This window comes from Colossoma macropomum, unplaced genomic scaffold (genome assembly GCF_904425465.1).
Source record: "Colossoma macropomum unplaced genomic scaffold, Colossoma_macropomum, whole genome shotgun sequence".
NCBI classification, from domain to species: domain Eukaryota; kingdom Metazoa; phylum Chordata; class Actinopteri; order Characiformes; family Serrasalmidae; genus Colossoma; species Colossoma macropomum.
The window spans coordinates 13,583,582-13,607,297 of record NW_023494786.1 but is presented as its reverse complement, the minus strand read 5'-3'; the positions used below and the strand labels follow the sequence as shown (position 1 = coordinate 13,607,297).

The 23,716-nt window shown below is 40.3% G+C and overlaps 1 protein-coding gene across 2 annotated transcripts in view; it reads left to right on the top strand.

Annotated features, from left to right (window-relative positions):
- The window catches only part of plekhg2 (pleckstrin homology domain containing, family G (with RhoGef domain) member 2), a 52,035-nt gene extending 41,161 nt beyond the window's left edge, over positions 1-10,874 (top strand). The window contains exons 13-20 of one of the 2 annotated variants that reach the window (XM_036561251.1): positions 119-211; positions 646-744; positions 863-901; positions 1,919-1,929; positions 2,065-2,310; positions 4,855-6,361; positions 6,476-7,634; positions 7,835-10,874. In XM_036561251.1, coding sequence (XP_036417144.1) covers positions 119-211; positions 646-744; positions 863-901; positions 1,919-1,929; positions 2,065-2,310; positions 4,855-6,361; positions 6,476-7,634; positions 7,835-9,716 — 5,036 coding nt within the window. In that variant the 3' untranslated portion in view covers positions 9,717-10,874. The remainder of the gene's footprint in view (positions 1-118; positions 212-645; positions 745-862; positions 902-1,918; positions 1,930-2,064; positions 2,311-4,854; positions 6,362-6,475; positions 7,635-7,834) is intronic. The other variant, XM_036561253.1, reaches the window with a different exon arrangement.
- Positions 10,875-23,716: the final 12,842 nt, after the last annotated feature.

The following is a 23,716-nucleotide window of genomic DNA, read 5'->3' as shown; positions in this document are numbered from 1 at the left end:
TCCTTGATGTGTGCAAAAGTTGAATTTTTATTCAGGTGTGCTAATATTTTTATATACCCTATTGCCATCCCTTATTTAACTGCCAGTGCTCTTTATATCCATGTTGTTTCACATTCAGCCCCTCAGTTTGAGCAAGAACCAAACCGAAAACCTGCTCCTTCTCCGCGGTTGGATGATGCTCATGGATTTCACAGAGGAAGAAGGCAATCAGGTGTGTGGGTTATGAATGAATAAAGTGAACACTAATTATTGCATTTTTACTAAAATCATTAGTTTTATGATCAGAATGAGTCAGAAACACTTTATTGCCAATATGGCACGCCTACCAGGAAATTCTGCTGGCGAAGTGGGGTGTGCCAATGTGCATGAAAATTGTGAAAACTTGTGCATACATGCAGCATCTTTTACAAATAAAACCTTCAATCATTCATATTCACTCATACTTTGAACAAAAGATGAGTTTCTGGGAAACTGTATTTCTAGTAGTTCAAACAGGAAAACATGTAATGCAAGAACTTGGCATGAAGTGTAAAGATTTGCATAAGCTTCCTGCAAAGTGATTCTGGTTGGTATTAGTATTCTTCTCTATTCCCAAAACTGTAGCCAGTTACTACATGCTACTTTGTTTACAACGCTATTTCCCAGAACCTCCAGAGTTTATCTATACTCCTGAGAAGGCCAGAAAAAGCCTTCCATTGCTTCTGGAAGGGAATGTGACGTACCGCCGTGGGCGCAGACTGTCAGGTGAGTTTTAAATGCACCTATAAAGCCTGGCATCAAAGAGTATTTTAACAGTTATTTCTAATCCCTCATGTGAGAAGAGACATTTATTGAAATCTAACTTGCCTGTATTTGCCCCTAGCCCCTGCCAAGGACATAGAAGCAGCATTTCAACAAAGTGGTGAGTGAGCTTGATTTGTGAACCTTATTATACACCGATCAGGCATAACATTATGACCCTTTGTAGTTCTACAATTACAGACTGTAGTCCATCTGTTTTTCTGCATACTTTGTTTGCCCCCTTTTACCCTGTTCTTCAGTGGTCAGGACCCCCATGGACCCTCACAGAGCAGGTACTATTTGGCTGGTGGATCATTCTCAGCACTGCAGTAACACTGACGTGGTGGTGGTGCATTAGTGTGTGTTTCACTGGACTGAGTGGATCAGACACAGCAGTGCTGCTGGAGTTTTTAAACACTGTGTCCACTCACTGTCCACTATATTAGACACTCCTACCTTGTCAGCCCACCTTGTAGATGTAAAGTCAGAGATGATAGCTCATCCGCTGCTGCACAGTTTGTGTTGGTCATCCTCTAGTCCTTCATCAGTGGTCACAGGACGCTGCCCACAGGACGCTGTTGACTGGATATTTTTGGTTAGTGGACTATTCTCAGTCCAGCAGTGACACTGAGGTGTTTAAAACTCCAGCAGCACTGCTGTGTCTGATCCACTCAGACCAGCGCAACACACACCAAGACACCATCACCACATAAGTGTTACTGCAGTGCTGAGAATGATCCCCCACCCAAATAGTACCTGCTTTGTGAGGGTCCATGGGGGTCCTGACCACGGAAGAACAGGATAAAAGGGAGCTAACAAAGTATGCAGAGAAACAGATGGACTACAGTCTGTAATTGTAGAACTACAAAGTGCACCTATATAGTAAGTGGAGCTGATAAAATGGATAATGAGGGTAGAAACAAGGAGGTTGTCATAATGTTATGCCTGATCAGTGTATGTGTGCTGTTAATACACGCATTGAAATGCAAAGTGTAGCCTGTTTTTTTTAATCGATTTTATAGAAACAAATAACTTCTTTAAAGTGTAATTAAATCTCAGAAATAACTTTTGGACTGAAGATATTATTTTTTTCCTTTTCCTTTTTATTGTTATGCCATACACAATTTCTGGACACCAGTCTCCTTAAAGGTAAGAGCAAAGTTTCATTTTAACTGAGAAAAAGATCAATTTCTTTTTATGTGTACAACCCAGTTCTTTTTAAATGTACAGACTATATTTCTTGATATCAGTTTAAATGTTTTGTATTTTTTTTTGGGCTCTTAGGCTGGCAGTGAGGGTGAGCTGTGCCCACAGCTCGACAGCTTGGGCTCGTCTGGCAGTACCAGTACACTCGCATCATCAGTTATTGAGGTTGATTCAGGCCGAGATAACCTGAGTCTTGTTCAGGATGATTATGAGGATATGGCCCCTCTCCCTTCACCACCAACAATGTCTATCACTGAGGAAATCATGCAGTTCATCAACCAGAATTGTGTACGAGAGGGCATGGCAGAGCTATCAGCTGATGTGGTGAGGAATGTACAAGTACAGTAAATGACCACCTATTCATCTTTAGGTTGTTCTAGAAACTGTAATTGAAAAGATTTCTTGCCGAAATTCAGGACACACTAGGCTGAAAACCAAAACTAAAAAAACAAAAAAGCTGACAATAAATTAATAATGTTCACATAAAATAAACGACAAAAAAATTTACAGTATATAGGCTATTGTATGTGCCATTAAACCACAGCAGAGATTAATTTGGTCTTTCAATTAATTCCATTTTTTATAGTTATACTTTGTACTTTGGCACTGTGACTATAGATGGTGTTGGGGTGCTAGTGGGGACCTTTCTGCCTCTTCTATTGTGTCACTGTATTTTCTGTATTGAATGGGATTTCATGTTTTAAAGTGGAATCAAACTGAGAAGTTCTGGGGTTTTGTATCCCCTCTTGATACTTGGTATGAACAGAGATTACAAATCACTTGTCTAATGTCTCTCTTAGAAACTCTGAAATAGAACACAGACAACATTTTCACAGTTTATCTGTTGTTGCATTAACTGTTTGAATGTACCTGCGCTGAAGAGTGCAGGAAAGCTACAGGAACAAACAGTACTTTCAGTCCCTATTTCTTGTTATCATTGTCATTACAGTTTTTCTCTTTTTCTAAAACACATTTAATGACACTCGGGTCGACTTAGTCTTCAGTTGTCACTTCCTTAGCAAAGCAGAAGTGTCCTTTTGCTAATTTTCATTGATTTCAGTCTTTTTTTACATAATTTTACAGAACAGTCAACACAGATCTCACAGAAAAAAAACAAAACTTAATTGAGTAACTGTAAAAAACAATGAAAACATGTAGTGACACGTTATAGCAAGTAATATCATTGTTATATCTACCTTCAGCACCCATGTGAACTCTGTAGTGCAAATTTGTCAATGCAGCAGTCACTTGTCATTAGTCGCTGACTGTAAGCATAAATAAAGGAGACTGCAGACAAGTACTTATCAAATAGGTAGTAGATAAGACTGTCATTATATAAAGCTGATTTACATAACAACAGACTGACCTATTGAGATTATAAAAAAATAAATAAATACAATTAGACAAGTGGATTCTTTCATAGGTACCATGATGATGACTTTCAAGGCAATTTACTGCACAACACTGTAAGACATGGGTCAAGTTGGTGCAGAAATTAAGTGGCGGCACAGTCAGCAATGTCTGTGCCAGATGTATTTGAAGAATTTTTCAACTAAAAATAGGTTTTATGATGTTGAAGAAAAGTGATCATTAAAAACATTGGTTGATTGATTAAATGTTTAAATTGGTTAAAATAAAATAAAATGATAAACAAATGTAAAATTAGTCAAAAAGGATGGAGCTTGGCCTGCTTCAGCATTCGCCTGTCTCTTGCTTATACACTTGCTACTGTTGACCTCGAGCCTTTCCAGCTGCTCCTCCTTGGCCTGACTGCCTAATACCTCTGATGTAACCATTTTTCAAGCCTGTGTCTCATATATCATCTATGAGTCTCTGTCCAGTCACCTTGAAGTATTTTCTATGCCTTCCAAGTGCACATATTAGATAGACTGAAAAGATGTCAAATATGATACCTGCTGTTCTAATTACTAATACTAATACTGTACTAATTACTTTTTGGGAACAGAGTGACCTGTTATTTACAACTATAACTGACATTTAATCACAGAGAGGGAGTCCCTGGATCCATGAGTCTTCAGGCTATCCTTAAACATACGCAATTCTAAAATGGCCAACCCTTGGCTGTAACCTAATCTCAACAAATCAATAGATACATATCACCAAGAAGAATAGTTGGATAACACAGTGAATCTTAAAAAGGTAGATAGGACACAATTCTCTTTTATCCTTATCCAAAAAAAAAAATATTCAGAAACATTTCTGCTTTTATACAATGGCAGACGTATGGTACAGTATGTTCTGTGTTGACTTACATTTGGGTTGGACCTTGTTCCACTCTCTGTAATTTACAATGGTTTATAATTGTTGCCCAGATTTTACTGGAAATGTCGGGTCAGTATGGTATGTATGCTCAGGCATTCTGTTAGGGACCCTCTATTTACAAATACAGGGGAAATGTAGTCCTTCATCCCTTACGTACAGTATGGAGAAAAGAAACATGCAGGGAAATTGTATGTTTCTGAATATTCTGTGAAATCGTATTTTTGTTTGGTTCTGTGGTGTGCAGTACATTGCATTAGAATGTATCTCTGGATATTTCATTCCATGATATTCTCATACTTTGGCATGTTCTAAACTTTTGCAAAGAAAGTGTGTTACTTTGGACAGCAAGCCTCTGTTTAGTCTCATGTGTTAACTGTTTTGAGAATATGACTTCTGAATGGTTGTTCAAGCATGTAAGAAAAACTGTAAATTTATTCGTGTTTGTTTGGTATAAGCCTATTTTTTTCTTTTTTCTCTTACAAACTTTTCAGTGTCTGAAATTTTGGTGCATCCCTAATTCTGTTAGCTATGCAAATTATACTCAATTGTGTGCTAACTTTTAATTGTACTATTAATCATTCACAGTTTGAGCCCAAGTCAGAGCCCTTGGACATCCAGTCCGCTGAACCACAGGACCTAGATGAACATCAACAACCTCAGCTGGTAAAAGAGGAAGATGCTCAACAAAGGAGTCCAGAGACCAAGCAAGCGCCATTAGATGTTATATCAGACAAAGAAGATGACAATGGACACTCTCCACTTAGTTTAGCAGCTGATTTACCCTCTGAGTTGTCATCATCCTCAGCCTCTCAAATGTCTGAACATAAGAATCAAATGGAAGAGACAACACCCTCAGAGGACAACCAGAATGACTCATCTGAGCCAGAGGTAGTCATAGTGACAGCCACACCAGAGGAGGCTGAGGGTCAAGCAGCTGAGGACACTATTGCCAAAGATGAAATAGCTAATGCAACACACAGCCAGGAAAAAGCCATCCAAGACACGCCAGCTGAGCCACAGACTCTCTGTGATCACCCCTCCACAACTAAATCTGCAGAAAATCCTCAGCCGTCTAAAGCAGAGGCTGAACAAAAGCTGACCAAAAGTGACAGGCAGATAATTGAAAAGATTCGCAGCTACTACGAGGCAGCAGAGTCAGAAGCTGTGGTGGAGGATGGGCAGATGACACGAAGAAACAGCTTCTCTCATATCCCTGCAGGCTTGGTAAAAGATTCTGTGTCGCGCTTCAATGTCTTTGTACACCAGGACAGCCTGTGTGATTCTGAGAGTGGACGCTCAGACTGCAATGAGAGTGACATCATGTCCCCACCGTCCAGCTTGCCTGATCAAAATGAAAAGACTTCCAGTCAACCTGACTCTACCAGTGTTGCCTGTGCAGTTTCGCAAAGTAGCCAAGTACAAAGTCACAGTGAGTCTAAATCTGATGATGATGAACAAATTTGTGACTTCAAACCCTGCATGGAGCTGTGGAAGGAGAAGGAGAGGAAGGCTGAGAGTCTGAAAGCCTCTACCTGTAAGGAGGGTAGATTGGCTGAGCGCAAAGAAGCAAGTGAAATAGAACTGTCATCCACAAATGATAAGAGGACTCACATACTCAATGAGCAGCCTTTACCTGAACAAGACCTTAAAACAGGCAGAGAGCCAAAAAGTCCTCAGGAAACAAAGAAGGTAGGCAAATTACTTCAGTCTCCTACTGGGGCGAGAGACAAGATTTCCTCTAATGGTAATCTAGATGGCCTACCCAGTCAGATCAAATTGGGCCGGTTCTCTCGCCATGGTAAGATGGTCACCTGCAGTAGGACGCTTTACGAAGGGATGGCTGATGTACCTGGCCTAGAATTCTTTGAAGGTGGGCCAGTGGGTCAGTGCGTAGTAGAGAACTCTGAAAAAATCCTAAACAAGGTGCAGATGCTAGCACGGATGTATACAGCCAAGGCAAGCAGTATGAAGGTACCGTTACATCAGAAAAGGACATGGGGGCCATGGGTAGGGCCCAATAAAGCAAATACCCCTCCCAAGTCTCAGCTACTTCTGCATCAAGCAGAGGTCAAGACAGAAAATCAACTCTCAGGTGAGACCCTACTGATGTATTGCGATAAATAAATTAATAACTCATATTAAGGGATAAATAAAAAAATGTCTTATTTATGATTTAATATAATAATTCTTTTCTTTTTTCCCACAGATGTTCACATAGAGTCTGTTGTTCCCTCTTCACCTGAGCCGTTTGGACATGTCATTGTTAGAGAGCAGCTGTCCACAACTTATCACCAAGAAAATGACTGTAACCTCTCTGGGAAAAAAGAGCAGGTTGTACAACTTGAATCTGGTGCAATAGAAATGTCTTCATCTGAATCCTCCACAGTGTCTTCATTAGAAGCAACAGAAGAAAAGCTGGCCATAGATTTGGGAGCTGTGATATCACAAAGTTCCTCAGAGAGCCCCTTACAAAAACATGAATTGAGCCCCACAGAACAAGCAATGGTTTTCAAGGCAGACCAAGGCCCATCACCTCCACTGAGCTCTGATTCACAAGCACAAGTTGTGCCAGAACCGTCATTTGATCAGTGTGACTTTCTGCCCGAACAGAAGACTAACCATACTTTATATTCAATCACTGAAGACCATTCGGTAGCAATAGAAAAACCCATGTATGTGAAAGAAGACGGACATCAAAGACAATTACCACCTGACAAACCAGCGATGTCTTGCTATTCTGACTCTAAGGATGAATGCTTTACTGATCCAGTAGCAGCTCAGTGCCTCAAAGAAGAAACCAACAGTGCCAAAGATAAAAACAACTCAAGTTTAAAGCCCTGTGAAACTATACTCTCCAGTGATGAGAAAGTGAATGAAACGCAGCTGCAGACATCGGTAAATTCCATTGATTATCCAGTTTCTTGCACAGAGGACTGCACGCCTAACGTATCTCAATCCTCTGTTGACGTTAATGAGGCATCTCTTGCCATAGTGCCATCACCATACTTGAACAACTGTGCCTCAGAAATAACAAGCAACAGCGAACTCCAAATATCACTGGAGGTATCCGAGCAGTCATTTTCCTCACAGCTCCAGTCTCAGCCCTCACCTACACCAAGCTTTACAAATGTGCCATCTCCACTTGAACCAGGAGGCATGCAAAACCCAGAGCCTTTGAAAGGCAAGGAGGCATTAAACAACGGTTTATCTGTCTTGAGCCCTCCTCCTACACCTCCTCTTTGTGGACCTACCACAGATAATCTTCCAAAGTTCACCAGCCAAAGACCTGACAATCTGCCAACTGCCATGGGAAGAAGAAACGTTCCTGCTAATTGGAACACATCAACTGTTACGTCTTCCCAAAGGTACTTCACTGTGCATGAATTTATTCTTGCATTCAGCAGTAGATCATTATAAATACAAGGCTTTGACATGATTAGTTGTTCTTTCAGATGGAGATATATGTCGCAATAGTGCTTATTCTCTGCCCCCTGTTTTTGGTCTGTTTTATATTCAGATGTACTGTTGCCAAAATAGTTTAATCTTGGTTTTGTTATGATTTCAGACTACCACAGAGTGAGCCCTGGTCCAAGGAGCAGGATCAGGACACATCATCAGCTTCTCTGATCTCTTCTTTCTCTGATCCATCATTCAGCAATACGTCTTCAGGCATTCCTTCAGGTTGTTCTTCAGAAACTAAACGACCATCTGCCTTTAGTACGAGCCTTCGGATACGCTCGCCGTCCCCCATTAGAGGCTCTCAAAATCTCAGCTCCTCTGCAGCTGCTTCTGCCCTTGCCAAGTCACTTGCTGCCTCTTGTATCAGTCAGACAATCTCTCAAAGCATGGCCAAAAGGAATGCTCGCATTCAGGCTACCTCTCCTTCTTGCAGTTCCCCTCCTTCCCCCGCATCTGCTTTGAGACTGAGGTCTCCCTCCCCCAAAGCAGTTACTCTGGACTCATGTGTACCATCTGATACTGGCAGCATAGGCTTGTCTGGGATGGGAAGCCAAATTCCAAAGTGTCCCCCTTCCCCATTCCGCTCAAACAGTCTGCGATCCAGCCCAGCAACTGTACAGTCCCCACCTCCTTATCGCAGCCATCGATCAATGTCACCAGCTCTCCCTGCCAACTTCCACTCAGTACCCTCTGCTGCACACACAAGGTCAGATAACTTTGAACCATCTCCACATACTAGTTTGAATGGCAATAACAATAACAATAACAGTCTTTGCAGTAATGGATGGGCTGGCAATCACAAAAAGCCATCATTATCAAATATAGGAGGCACTCCTCAGCTCCCTGATACCCAGAGAGGAGCCTCTCACAACAGAATTGCTCGACCATTCCTATCCTCCGAGCCTAACTCTCGTGTGCAGTCACCCTCACCTTCCCCTTCGCCATCTCCTTTTACCCGAATTTGCTCCCCACCTCTTGTCCAAAGCAGTACAGGTCCATTGACAACCAAGCCTCCGAATCCACGGACCCCCAGGCAAGGTGTGGCCAGCCCCTTTACACCTCTTTGTTTAGAGTTTTCAAGAACAAATTCAGCTTGCTCTTTGTCTCCATGCCCAAGTCCAAGGGTCACCTCCCCACCTCCTATAGGAATTCCTACAAATGTTTACTGCATTGCAAGCCCTCAGCCAAGGAACCCATCAACAGTGACACCTTCCTCCCCAACAAGAACAGAAGCAAGTTCTTCTTCAAGAGGCTCCAGAGTCATTTCTCCATGTTCAGCATCTTCTTTGTCCTCCTCTCAGAACCAGCGGAGATCAAGAGGCAGCAGTTTACCATTTGTGAGCCTGGCAGGCAGACCACCCAGCCCCTCCAGGAATGAGCACAGGTCTTGGGCTGAGAATGGACGATGGTCAGTAGACATAGAGTCAAACACAACTAGCCCTCGTGGACGGTCCTACAATGGCACCCCTACATGTGTCAGTCCAGGACCTCAGTCTCCTGTCAGGCTGACAGTTGGGAAGACTAACCATGGAGGAAAGCACTTGACAAGCATTGCCTGGCCAGATGTGCATGAACTGCTGACCAAGTATAATCCAGAGGACAATTCTGAATGTGACATGTTAACCTCTTCACTGTGCCCCGAATCTGGACAGGAGGACTCCGAATTAGGAAAGGCTACTTGCCGAAGTAGCCTTATTTGTGCCTATGTGGCTCGGACCCCTCCTGTACCTGAAAGAGACACTCTTAGTCAGTGCTCAGAAGAAGGTAAAAGAGAGGACAGTGTGCCATTACAGGGGAATAAGACTTTAAAAACCAGCTATGCAACCACTGTCAACCTGCAGATTGCTGGGAGTGGGAGAATTACGTCATTTAGTAATGCACAGGTTAGCCTTACTCAGACCCTGGCACCAGTGACAGACACCCAGGGCATAAGAAGGGTCAGCATAAATGGCTGCAGCCTCTCACTGCCGAACTGCAAGAGGCTCTAAGTGGAACTCCTCTAAGGCCTATTTGCGGAGCCTCTTGCTTTAATGACACTTTAACAGGCACTTTAGCATGTAGCAAAGGAGGCAGATAAAGATCCAGGTCCAACTCACTGAGCTGTAATGAAAATGTACGGGTTTCGAAACAATTATGCTAATGATCAGTGATCATTTCAACTCCTTACTTGCAAACGGTGCTTTAAATACAACTTATGTGTGGATTACTTCTTAACCAGAATTTCTGAAAATTCCCACCAGTGAAAGGACTTGTATTTAGCAGTGTTATTTTATTGCTTGTTTTTCATATAAGTGTACAATATTCTAATTCCTTGTTTGTAATTGAACCAAAGTTCCTGTCACTAAAAGCTTTTTCATTGGTTGTGATAGACAATACTCTTATTTATGAAGTTGTCTTTTTATGGCACTTAATTTTTTTCTCTCTGTTTTGCACATTTTCTCATATGTGGACCAGACGTGTCTGTAAAATTATTGGATTTCAGACAAAATACTTTCGTGTATGTGAAGAAAGGTTAATTTACATTAATTTTTTGAGGTGTCTATGTGTCAAAATACCATTGTTTTTGGAAACAAGGGAAGGTAGAGAGAAGCTGCTTTTATCAATATTAATCAAAAAAGATACATTCCATCCATCCATCCATTCTAAATTCATACTGCAAAGTCATTATGAATGTATTCATACTGGCTACAGAATGAGTCCATACAGCACAAGTCAATCCATCATACACTTACAGAGCACTTTAGTTGGCTAATACATATTATGTTAATGGTAAAGTGGACTCTTGTTTAAGGTTACCAACATTTCTTTATAATCAACTCCAGTGAATTTTGTGGGCACAGCATCTCGAGATAATTGAAACTTTAGCCACATTAGGCATCTGCTCACATACACAAGAAAGCAAGAATTTAAACAGCAAAACAAAGGAAAATATTATATAATATAAGAAGCAGGTTATTTAACAAATGCAGTAAATATAACTGCAACCAACACAGATCAATCCACCACAGCCTTAAAGCAGTAAGGATAACCAAATCAATTTATGGCATTAAATAATGTATTGTTCTTTACAATGTGCCATGATTGTCAAACCATGTGAATACACCTTATAATAATAATTTCCACCATGACTATTTTTATCTTAATAAAAAAAAAATTAAATCTGTGTAATGTGAAATTATTTTAGAATTGTAACTGTAATTGTAATTGTATAAACCTCAATTCCCAAAAAGTAGGGGAAGTATTGTGAACTGTAGCAATGACTGGTAAATCCACTTTGACCTGTTTTTCCTTATTAACTTATACACTCATTCTGAAATTGAGGCCTGCAACATGTTCCAAAAAGTTGGGACAGCAGCAATTTAACACTTAGAACATCTTAAACAGGTAATGCAGTCATGCTTGAGTATAAATACACCATCCAGTGTTTTCTAGACGAATAAAGGTTAGGACTGTCCAGATTGTTACTGATGTAAAGTACTAAAGCCAGAGTGCGTCATAGTTTCAGGGTAACTTGCACATCTGTGACACCACCATTAACACTGAAAGATATACATACATTTTGGTGCAACACATGCTGCCTTCGATGTCCTTGCCTTCCTCGACATGCCGTTACAGCAGCATGGCTGCATAATTAGAAAATATGGATATGACAACAAGATAACAAAGGCCCAGTACAGAAGACTTGTATAATGGCAAAATAGCAAAACAATCTTTCTTCAAAACTTGATCAGTTGGTGTTTTCAATCCTCAAACAGTAATCTAAATTAAAAGGGCAGGTGATGTAAAACATGCTCTTGTCATAACATTTTTGGAATGTGTTTCAGGCATAAAATTGAAGTGAGGGTATTTTTACAACAACAACAAAAAAAAAACGAAAAAAGTAAAAGATAAAACAACAAATACTTTCAATTGCTTTCAATTTAATACAGGTCAAACAGAATTTACTGATCACTGCTTTTTGTTTTTTTAGCATGTCACATACTGTCCCAACGTTTTTGGAATTTAGGTTTGTAGTTGTACCAATTTAAATTCATTAAATTGATTTAAATTCTTGAAGTCCTTCTAACTATTTTAATCTCACATGTGCTCAATTATCAGTTCAATCCTGAGAAACTGTACAATTAGAACTATTTTTGGAGTCTATTTGTTGTTCCTGGCAAAACAGCCGAAATTGCCACATAGTAACACGTGCATCTATGTGAATGGAGGAGAGGCCTATCTATGGTCGACAGTGGATGCCTGATTGAATGAGTATAAACCCTGTCTCATCACCATGCAGCTGAGAGCATCCATCTTACTTTGAGTCACACAAAGCATGCTCATCTTGCCCCAGAGCTGACGTAGCCAACAGTGACAGTGTTTCAAACCTCAAGAAACCACCCTATCAGCAATTTACCTGGCTAATGAGGGTGCCTGGGAACGAGTTTCCAACCTGTTGAAAGATGTACAGTCTGTTTGTTCACACTCATGGCCAGGAGTATGTGAAGTTAACTGACTTTGCTGACTAACTTCTTTGCTTTTAAGCTGCCTTTCCGATGGCACAGTTTTTCTGATCTTGAGAAGTTCTAGCAACAGTGTCCTTTGTGTTTTGGTCTGGGAATAGTGTGCCCTTACTGAAAGCAACACTGATGGCATATGCTGGCAAACGGTGTTTTGGTTTGCTGTTTTTAGTCTCAACAAGTGGGCTGAAGGACCAGGTACTCCTGCAGTACTGCAGAGCTGCAGAGTTTAGTGCTTAACCTGTTTGTTCCTGTTTGTTCCTGTTCCTGAAGTTGTTGGAAATCTGATTGACATCATACACACGCCAGTGCAGTAGGCTAATGTAATCATCTGCTAATTATGACAGGTGTAAGCACATTTAATGATATTTATTATCACATTAAAACACAGATGGCTGCTAAGGAAAAACAAGGACACAGTGCCACTCATTTGAAGCCCTGGCGCTGTGACAGACACATCTAGCATAGATAATGCCTGTACTTACAATGAATTACCTAATGTTACAGGTTATTTACATTTGTGAATTATTGACATTGTAATATAAAAACGTAGAGCAGTGTGAGTGGTTCCGTGTTTATTTCCACATTCTACTTACGAGGGGCAATATGTTACAATTTGACTGGAATTAATTATGAAATATAAATGTTGAAGTAATGTCATCAGCACAGGTATAGCAGCCTAAGAAAAAAGGTTTGGAAAAACTGAATTTCAGCGATAGAGTCCTTGACTGTGTTTACCTTTAGCTCTGGTATGTTTTGTTATGGACACTGCTCAGTATTCCTTCAATATGCCCAATCTTAATCCTCAGGAATGCAAACAAACAAGGTAGACTGTGGCGATAACATCCAGCGCCACAAGATCCTTCTGGTCTGGGCAAAAAAACATGCTCCTGTGCCTAAAAGCATAATGATGCAAGAAGAAATAAAACAAGATATAATCTTTTAAGCGCTTGAACAAGAAAGAACAACCTGATGCGGGTTTGTCCTTAAATGTTTTGTGGATTTCCAGGACGGCATTAATGTGTGAATGAGATCTAGAGTTGAAATGCTGGTAGAACTGATCCATGCTCTAAAATTAGCTGGTTTGTGAATATAGCATTTTACATTATTAGCAAATTTTACATTATTAGCAAATCAGCACTTTATGTGATCTATTTAGAAGTATTTATAATAAAATTAAATAATACAATCACAAACAATAGGAAAAAACAGCCCCAACACACTAAACATATGCTAGCCTAAATAAATGTTTTTAAACTGAATTTAAAAAAAACCTTTTCCTAATATTCTCTAGAATGCTATTCCAGATGTGTGCAGTAAAACTGCTTCAGCTGGGGAAGTGGTCTGGACAAGCTAAATACTTCAACAGATTAGCAAGACATACTAAAGCTAGGCTGTTAAAGGTTTTAAATGTCATGTAGTCAAAACTGGACTAACATGCTCAGACTTTCTTTTTCCAGTGAACACACAGGCTGCTGCATTCTGAATTGGATGGATCTCGTAGGGTTAGGGTCATGTGACTCAAATGATAGACTAGCTTCTAGTGTTACTGATTGAAGCTTTTTGCTCACACAGAAAAAAAATCATCAAAAACATCAAGATCAAGGATAAATCTACAACCTGCAAGTTCCTGATCAGTTAACCATTCATGTCTTCCATTATGTATATCTCTAACACTGAATCTGACTGAACAGACATGTACAGCTGCCATAGTTAACACAGTTCTTGCAAATTATGTGAACTAGAAGCTGTAAATAAAGGGAGAAGCCCAAAAACAGAGCCTTGTGGAACACCATGTTGAACTCTTCTATGTTATAAACACCCCCCCCCCATGTAAGCTAACAAATTGATGATGGATTACATGGTGCACTGCACAGTTTACTCAGGTCAGGAACACTCTGTATGAGAGCTTCAGCTGTAGATGGTAATTAGACCATTCTTGTGAACACAGAATTTATCTGAATGATCTATCAAGCAACATCAACATAACATAATGATAGCTATGCAAGTTGCTATTTACCTAACTATACAGAGCAGCACGTGGCAATATGATAGCAATCTGGTGAACAATCTGTTTACCTCTCAGCACAAGATGCCGGATGTAGATTCAAGTAACTGACTCCCATTGTGCCATTGTTGGCCAAAATGAAAACTGGCATCTTGTTGGTGCTTGTGCAGCAGATGAAAACTGGGGCGAAGATGGGATGAAGACGGGAGGTGGTGCTGTTATACCGTCTGAGGCCTGCTCATATTCGTAATGGACAAGCCTCCTTTTCCAAGCGTGCACAGTAACTGATTTTGACATGATAAATAAAATTGACATTAGTAATCACAACGAAGAACTGTCAAATACTGAGGGAGATACTAGCATGATGGCACCCTGTAGAAGAGGCAGGACACAATTACAAGAAGTTGTGCACTACAGTTTTCAGGCAAATGGCATATTTAAGTTTGAGGATGTGTTAATTTCACTTAAAATCAACCCATCATGTAATTTGAATGTTCAGACTTTTGCATATGACTGTATGCATCTGTATTTTGTTTAAAATATGAACCACAATTATATGTTATATAAGGTTCAAGGCTAGGAATAGAAATAAAATACTAGTAGGAACAAAAAGAGAGTCCGGACTGGAGACCTTGGACGACCCAAGTCTACAGTTGCTCCAAGGAATTTGTTAGACACAATCATTTCTCGCTTCAAGGTATCCTAATTTATTTGCATTAAACCGAGAATCTCTGTACGTTTGCCTCATCACCCTGACGCTGTGTCTCTTGTTGCTCGTCGCTAAGTCCCAGCTATAAATCTCCTGCTCATATGAAATGACTTCTCACCTGTCGCTCTGTTGCCTGCTAATGAAAGCAGTGGTAGGAGTGAAATATTTTACATTCTGTTTTACATTTAATAAAAGCTAATGAGGATTATATACACCACTCAGGCATAATATTATGACAACCTCCTTGTTTCTATGCTCATTGTCCATTTTATCAGCTCCACTTACTATATAGGTGCACTTTGTAGTTCTACAGTTACAGACTGTAGTCTGTCTGTTTCTCTGCATACTTTGTTAGCCCCCTTTTATCCTGTTCTTCCGTGGTCAGGACCCCCATGGACCCTTACAGAGCAGGTACTATTTGGCTGGTGGATCATTCTCAGCACTGCAGTAACACTTATGTGGCGCTGGTGTGAGTGGATCAGACACAGCAGTGCTGCTGGAGTTTTTAAACACCTCAGTGCCACTGCTGGACTGATAATAGTCCACCAACCAAAAATATCCAGCCAACAGTGTCCTGTGGGCAGTGTCTTGTGACCACTGATGAAGGACTAGAGGATGACCAACACAAACTGTGAAGCAGCAGATGAGCTATCGTCTCTGACTTTACATCTACAGGGTGGACTGACAAGGTAGGAGCATCTAATATAGTGGACAGTGAGTGGACACAGTGTTTAAAAACTCCAGCAGCACTGCTGTGTCTGATCCACTCAGACCAGCACAACACGCACTAACACACCACCACCACCATGTCAGTGTTACTGCAGTGCTGAGAATGATCCCCCACCCAAATAGTACCTGCTCTGTGAGGGTCCATGGGGGTCCTGACCACTGAAGAACAGGGTAAAAGGGGGCAAACAAAGTATGCAGAGAAACAGATGGACTACAGTCTGTAATTGTAGAACTACAAAGTGCACCTATATAGTAAGTGGAGCTGATAAAATGGACAATGAGGGTAGAAACAAGGAGGTTGTCATAGTGTTATGCCTGATCAGTGTATAATGTCCATACACAGCATTCTGCACACCTCCCCAGTATCATCCCACAGAATGACCTTTCAAAAGGCAGTTTCTGAGCAGTAACAGAAGCTCAGAGCCACTCAGTCGTCAAACTAGCTAACTACGCTAAATACACTGTCAAAAATACACTGCAAAATATACATAAATTTACTGATAGCTTAGTTGCTAAGTTACAGCTGACACAGTTTTAACTATGCAGTACTGGAGACATTACTGTTTTTTTACTGTATTAACACACAGTACACACAGCCTGTATATCTACAGTAATACTGGCCATGCTTTTACAGCTGAAGAGTACAGAAAAATACATAAATTATAGTAGCAGACATATAATCAAAATTACAACAAATTACAGTAGTTACTTCAAAAGTCAGTTCACTTGTTAGTGTTTACTGTGTACTACAGATGAAGTTTACAGCTGTCATTAACTCAACAGCAACAGTGGGACAGTTCAATTTTTAAAGGAACGTAAAAATGCAAACTATACAGTAAACTTTTATAGACATCAGCTTCATAGCAAAATGCAACAAAACAAAATTTAAGACAACAAAACACACACACACGCACGCACACACACACACACACACACACACTTCTGCGTCAATTTATAGTACTTTTACTCGTACTTGAGTTAATTTTTAATGAAATACTTGTACTTCGCTACTTTAATTTTCACAACGTTACAGAGTAAAAACAAATGAGCTTATCAGCTCAGACACCAACACGAACTGAGCGCGATTAAATTTAAAAATTCACCACTCGAAAAAACAGCAGCTCCGGCAGGAAAACCCCTACAGAATGGGGAGTGGAGAAGGACAGAGGAGAACTGGACCAGCACACACGAGGAACAGACCGCGTCCAAACGCTCATCTGTATTCATTTTCACATGAACTAAAGAAAACAGCGTTATTATCAGCGGCCAAACACGAAACCTGCTGAGATCCGCTCTCACAACTCGACTCCAGCCTGAGGGAGCATTAGCCGAGCTAGGTGATCCGAGCTGAACAGGTACCGTGTTGACGGTTTTCCTCTGTCTTTTATAATGCTTTGGTTTATTAAACTTAAAATCTGCTGGGTATATTTTATTACAAGTGTCTGTCAGACACTTTAGTTAACAGGCATCGCCCACAGCCTGCAGTTTACCGTACAGCCTAGTTTAGCTGCTGCTTTGGAGATAAACGGTCGTGAATGGCTGAGATAGAAATTTAGTTTAATACAGGATCTTCATCCACTCTGCACAGTGATTCTGTCGCGCTGTCCACTGGCCTGATCTGATCCCTCCTCGCCCGCCCCGCCTCTCTCTCTCTCTCTCTCTCTCTCTCTCTCTCTCTCTCTCTCTCTCTCGCTGCCTTGGTGTTTGTCTCTAATTGTGGGCGGCTGTGTAGCTGTTTAACTGTCTAATGCAGTAATAATGTCTGGTTTTGTATGAGGTGATCAGCATGATTACTAGTGAAATATACCACAGCAAAAGCTGGATGAATTGCTGATGTTCCTGCTGATTTTAATGGTAGAACAGATAGCAGTGAAAATACACAGTTTGAAGGCTGTGAATGTGTTTACTGTCTGTAGAGGGTCACACCTATTAACATAAGCTAGAGTCCAGGGAGCTGATGGGCAGCAGGACTCACTAAAATGACATTATTAATTAAGCAAACTGCTCATAATTTTGACTCAGTTTTTTTTCTCTTAAATTAACTTAATTAAACAGTAACAGCCTCTGAACAGTCTTTCAGGGATTCAAAAATATTTTATTAGAAACAGATAAACTAGGACATCTTATATAGTCATCTAACCATGAAATGCATGCAGTTTAATGTAAACCTTGTTCCTTACACAGTTCACAGAAAGGTGTGTAACTGTGCACTAGCAAAGTGAACTCAGCTCTCAGAACTTTAGCTTTAGTGTTTTTCTGTTCGGCGGCGCAGTGGGTAGCGCTGTTGCCTCACAGCAAGAATGGCCTGGGTTTGATTCCCAGCCGGGTGACCAGGGTCATTTCTGTGTGGGGTTTGCCTGTTCTCCCCCAGTCTGCATGGGTTTCCTCCCACAGTCCAAAGACATGCAGTCAGGCCAATTGGACATGTTAAAATTGCTCCTAGGTGTGTGTGTGTGAATGTGTATGTCTGTCTGTCTGCCCTGCGATGGACTGGCGACCTGTCCAGGGTGTGTCCTGCCTTCCGCCCATTGACAGCTGGGATAGGCTCCAGCACCCCACTGTGACCCAGAAGGATAAGTGGTTTAGATGATGTGTGTGTGTGTGTTTCTGTTCAGATTATTTCCAGTGATACAGTCAGCTCAGAAATATGTTCAGGTTGTGACAATGGAAATACAAAAAAGTAGCTAGGTAACTCAGTACTTAAGTAGTTTTTAATGAACTGCTCATTTACTCTTACTTGAGTAATTTTATTTACTAATACTTTTACTTGTACTTGAGTAGATTATCACTACAGTAACAGTACTTGTACTTGAGTAGGGATTTTCAGTACTCTTTACACCCCTGAGCCTATTCCAGCAGTCATTAGGTGGAAGACAGAAGGCAGAAGACAGGAAACACCCTGGACAGGTCACTAGTTCATCACAGGGCAGACACACAGACATACACACTCCAACCCAGAGGAAATTTAGTGTATCCAATCAGCCTTGACTGCATGTCTTTGGACTGTAGGAGGAAACCCACACAGACTTGGGGAGAACCCTGGTCACCCGGCCGGGGAATCAGACCCAAGCCCTTTTTGCTGTGAGGCAACAGCGCTACCCACAGCGCAGCTCAAAGAACAGGATATTAATGTAATTAATTTAATGCATGTGATTCTACATGACATGCCATACCAAGTTTGACCTATTGTATTTTAAACGTTAACTTACTTTAACTACTTGAAAGTCAAGCAGCAGATGTGTAAAATTGTCATTAGTTTGATTTCCAAAGCTGAGAAGTGTTTTATAAAGTTAACATATGTGGAAGACCATGCTCACAGCTCAATATCAAAACTGTAAAAAAGCAGCTCTAAGGTAAGGTTACTGTATTTGCTAACATTGATTTTGATATGATGTCTGTGACGTTACAGAACAATTTTAAAAATGGCTAACTTAGTTTTTCTTTACTTTCTTTACTAGCTGCTGACATGTAGCTTAATAAAAATACAAGTAAACAAGCAGTTTGTGCACTATTTGCATTTAAATTCTGTGTAAACATATATATTAGCAACAGTCTATTTGCTCTACCCTGCTGGAAAAAAAGACCATTAGGATTGAAACCTAATGGTTTTGCTTTGTAGTGGGAATTGGCTTAATTGGCACCACTGGTTTTGATGGATGTTTTGAATAAATAATCTTTATTTTCTGATAATGTTAACAAGTAGTGTTTATTAACCAAAGAATAGTAATCTTCACACTGTAAAATAGGCATTAGCTTCAAAGCCTGTTTGTAAAAGGGGCCTCCTGAAGCTTGTTAGGATCTGCTGTGTGAGCAAGAAGAACTGCCCTTGAGATAAGAACCAGCCCTGGAACAGGTGAACTTAAAATGCAACCAGTCAAAAGTTAATGTCCTTGGGTACTGGAACATTCTGGTACAACTAAGATAAGATATTTCTTAAAAAACATATTTCATGTATGATTGGAAATAAGGGTTCCCAAGTGCAGATGTGACGGTTCCCATGTACATATAAGGTTTGGAGATAATGGGAACTAAGACGGTATTGGATTCCATAGAAAAGGAGGGGCGATTTCTTCGTCGCCCCAAACAGGATATAAAAGTGGGTGTTTTTGACATGTTCTTTGCATTGTGGTTGTCTGGGAACCATCTTGCCATCCAAGCTCAATAAAGCAGAAGGCCTTTTCCTTCCTTCCACAAGAACTCAGCGACTGAAGTCTTTTATTTTACTTTGCTTTTTACACTTTGACATTTTTCTTATTTTGTTAGAAGTTATATTGCAGTTAGCTCTTAAGGTAACAGTAGTAGAACACGCTAGGAGGATCCATCTCTGTCCACGGGCCTTGAGCACAGAAGAGAGGCTTTTGGGCCTGACAGTTTCCTGTAGGACACCTTTAGATCCCATTAGGAAAGCCTCTCAGTCCCAAAACACCGGTTAAACCATTACAGTCCTTTACACTGTGATATCAACTCATCAGGAAAACACAAAATACCATCACTGACTAGTGACTGAATAGTCACTAATGGTGTTTTGTGTTTTTCCTGATGTTTTGACAGCGTAAAGGATGCTAATGGTTTAACACATGTTCTGGGACTGATTCCAAATGTATCCCACTCCTAATAGTTCTAACCGTCTCTTTTATGTGTACTAGAAGCTGTAAATAAAGGGAGAAGCCCTAAAACAGAGCCTTGTAGGACACCATGTTGAACTCTTCTATGTTCTGAACATAGCGGGTTACATGGTACACTGCACAATCAGGAACACTCTGTATGAGAGCTTCAGCTGTAGATGGTAATTAGACAATTCTTGTGAACACAGAATTTATTTGAATGATCTATCAAGCAACATTAACATAACATAATGATAGCTATGCAAGTTGCTATTTACCTAACTATACAGAGCAGCACGTGGCAATATGATAGCAACCTGGTGAACAATCTGTTTACCTCCCAGCACAAGATGCCGGATGTAGATTCAAGTAACTGACTCCCATTGTGCCATTGTTGGCCAAAATGAAAACTGGCATCTTGTTGGTGCTTGTGCAGCAGATGAAAACTGGGGCCAGATTCTGCTGGAAGCCCACACAGCAGAGACAGGAGGTGGTGCTGTTATACCGTCTGAGGCCTGCTCATATTCGTAATGGACAAGCCTCCTTTTCCAAGCGTGCACAGTAACTGATTTTGACATGATAAATGAAATTAACATTAGTAATCACAACAAAGAACTGTCAAATACTGAGGGAGATATTAGCATGATGGCACCCTGTAGAAGAGGCAGGACACAAATACAAGAAGTTGTGCAAGAAGTTATATTGCAGTTAGCAATAGTTTGTCTGTATTATTAAAAGATAGTCAATAGGTGTTGCTTGGAAATGTGTAATTTAGACACACACTATGCATCCAGTAGATGGCGCTGTTTTAGTTTGATTTCCTAAGCTGAAAAGTGTTTTATAAAGTTAACATATGTGGAAGACCATGCTCACAGCTCAATATCAAAATTGTAAAAAAGCAGCTCTAAGGTAAAGTTACTGTATTTGCTAACATTGATTTTGATATGATGTCTATGACGTTACAGAACAATTTTAAAAATGGCTAACTTAGTTTTTCTTTACTTTCTTTACTAGCTGCTGACATGTAGCTTAATAAAAATACAAGTAAACAAGCAGTTTGTGCACTATTTGCAATTGCATTTAAATTCTGTGTAAACATATATATTAGCAACAGTCTATTTGCTCTACCCTGCTGGAAAAAAGACCATTAGGACTGAAACCTGATAGTTTTGCTTTGTAATGGGAATTGGCTTAAATGGCAGCACTGGTTTCCTGTAGGACACCTTTAGATCCCATTAGGAAAGCATCTCAGTCCCAGAACACCCGTTAAACCATTATAGTCCTTTACACTGTGATATCAACTCATCAGGAAAACACAAAATACCATCACTGACTAGTGACTGAATAGGTGTTTTGTGTTTTCCTGATGGTTTGACAGCATAAAGAATGCTAATGGTTTAACACGTGGGTTCTGGGACTGATTCCAAATGTATCCCACTCCCTAAAAGTTCTAGTGGTCTCTTTTCAGCAGGGCAGGAACAAACAGAAACTTTTGATGGTTCCTGTTTTTGTTCTTCTTGTTTCTTTATATATACAGAGCCTCAGATGGTAAAAAATGAAAATAAGGGAAGGAGTGTTTGTAATTTGTGAGCATGTTTTCTTTTATACATGGCAGCAATTTCTTAAAAGACTCCCATGATTAACAAATCATCAGTTTCCTTGTTTTCTTTTAATCATGCATATGTTTTCTTTTTGATTGTGCGCACATTTTCTTTTATTCATGCGCAAACATAATAAATATTGTAGATACAGGCTGTTTTATAAAACAGGCTTGATTTGTGAAAACTTTCATAAGCAGAGTTCTATGCATTTGATTTATTTGTACAGCTCTATTCATATTTTCATTTGTAATAATATTTCAGTGATTTGGCCAAATATTGATCATGTAGGGCTGATCATGTAAAGAGATGAAAGCAGGCTCAAATGAATTCACCCAAATTGTGAAATGTTTAACAACAATATTTTTTTTCTGTTAGTCCTTTATTGAACTAAAATGCTAAAAATTCTACAAAATAGAAAACTTTGACTTGGGGGCACTATTTCAGATAAATACACTGCCAGTAACCATTTTTAGTAAAATAAATCTTTCTACCTTCTAAAATGAAAGGAAAGTTCTGGACAAGTGATTAGAAACTTTTTTAACCTTTCGTTTTTTAGCAGTTTAACTCCATTCACCCGCTTGTGGGCGCCCTCTTCTGTTTTGCAGTCCTGTTTTTGATGTAACGGAGGGCCAGGCTCCTCATAAACCAGCTCTGAGAAGGATCCATCGGTGCGTCCTCAGAATTCAGCCGAAATAAGTCCGCGTTTCTCGGCCGCATTTCAAGGATCCTCCACGTTCTTCTGAAATAGGACGGTACTCATGACATACACGGCCGAGAAATGGAACCTTTAAGGTTGCAGCCGCGTAAATGAGACACAGCATTAGAAGCAACACACACTTCACCTGGCAGCAGCCACTTTAAAAATTGTTACATTTAGGCCACATCTAAGATCTTCGGGCAGTTTGTTACAGTTATATGCTGCATAACAGCTAAATTCTACTTCACCATGTTTAGTTTGGACTCTGGGGTCTGCTGGCTGACCTGAGCCCATGAACCTAAGGCTACGTTTACACAGCAGGTAAAAGTGGCCCAAATCTGATTTTCTCACCAAATCTGATTTTTTTGTATGGCTGTTCACAATATCTTTTAAATGTGACCTGTATGCGACATCAGTATAAACAGATAACGCTCCTAAACCGACCCGCATGCGCAAAAGAACAGTGCGTCACGTGGCGGCTCGTCCAGAAGTAAACAGTCATGACGGCCGGCGAACGCCAGTCGCTCCCGGAGCTTCAGTTTCGTCTTCGCCAGCATTGCAGGAGCGATTATGAAGTTCCGATGGTTGACAGTTGAGCTCATCACCCAGAATGTGTTCGAGTTCGTCGTAAAAAGGGCGCGTTATTCGGCTACGGGGTTAGTTTTGTGCCAAAATGTTTGAGAGAAGATCCTGATGTTTGAGAGAGGAATCCCAGTGAACATTTGGCCGTTGAAACAACGTATCTGACAGCCGTTTAAACTACGCTTTATTAAGGTTGAGAATGAAAGTTGAAAAGACGTCTAAACTTAGCCGTTGAAAAAACGACCAAAATAGTCACATTAAAGACGTCATTTTAAGGACGTTGATTTAACGTTGAAATCACGTAACAACATAACTGCTGTTTAATTTACGTTTTCTAATGGTTGAAAATGAAAGTTGAAAAGACGACCAAAAAAGTCACAGTAAAAACGTCATTTTAAGGTGTTCTAAGGCCTTGGAAAAAATGTTAAATAATTAAATAAACTGAAATATACTACCAGAGTCACCTAGCAGACGTAGTTTCTGGGTTTAAAGGCATTGAAAATTAATCCAAAATTAATTTCCACTGGTACACTCTCAAAAAAGATAGCACTTTACCATG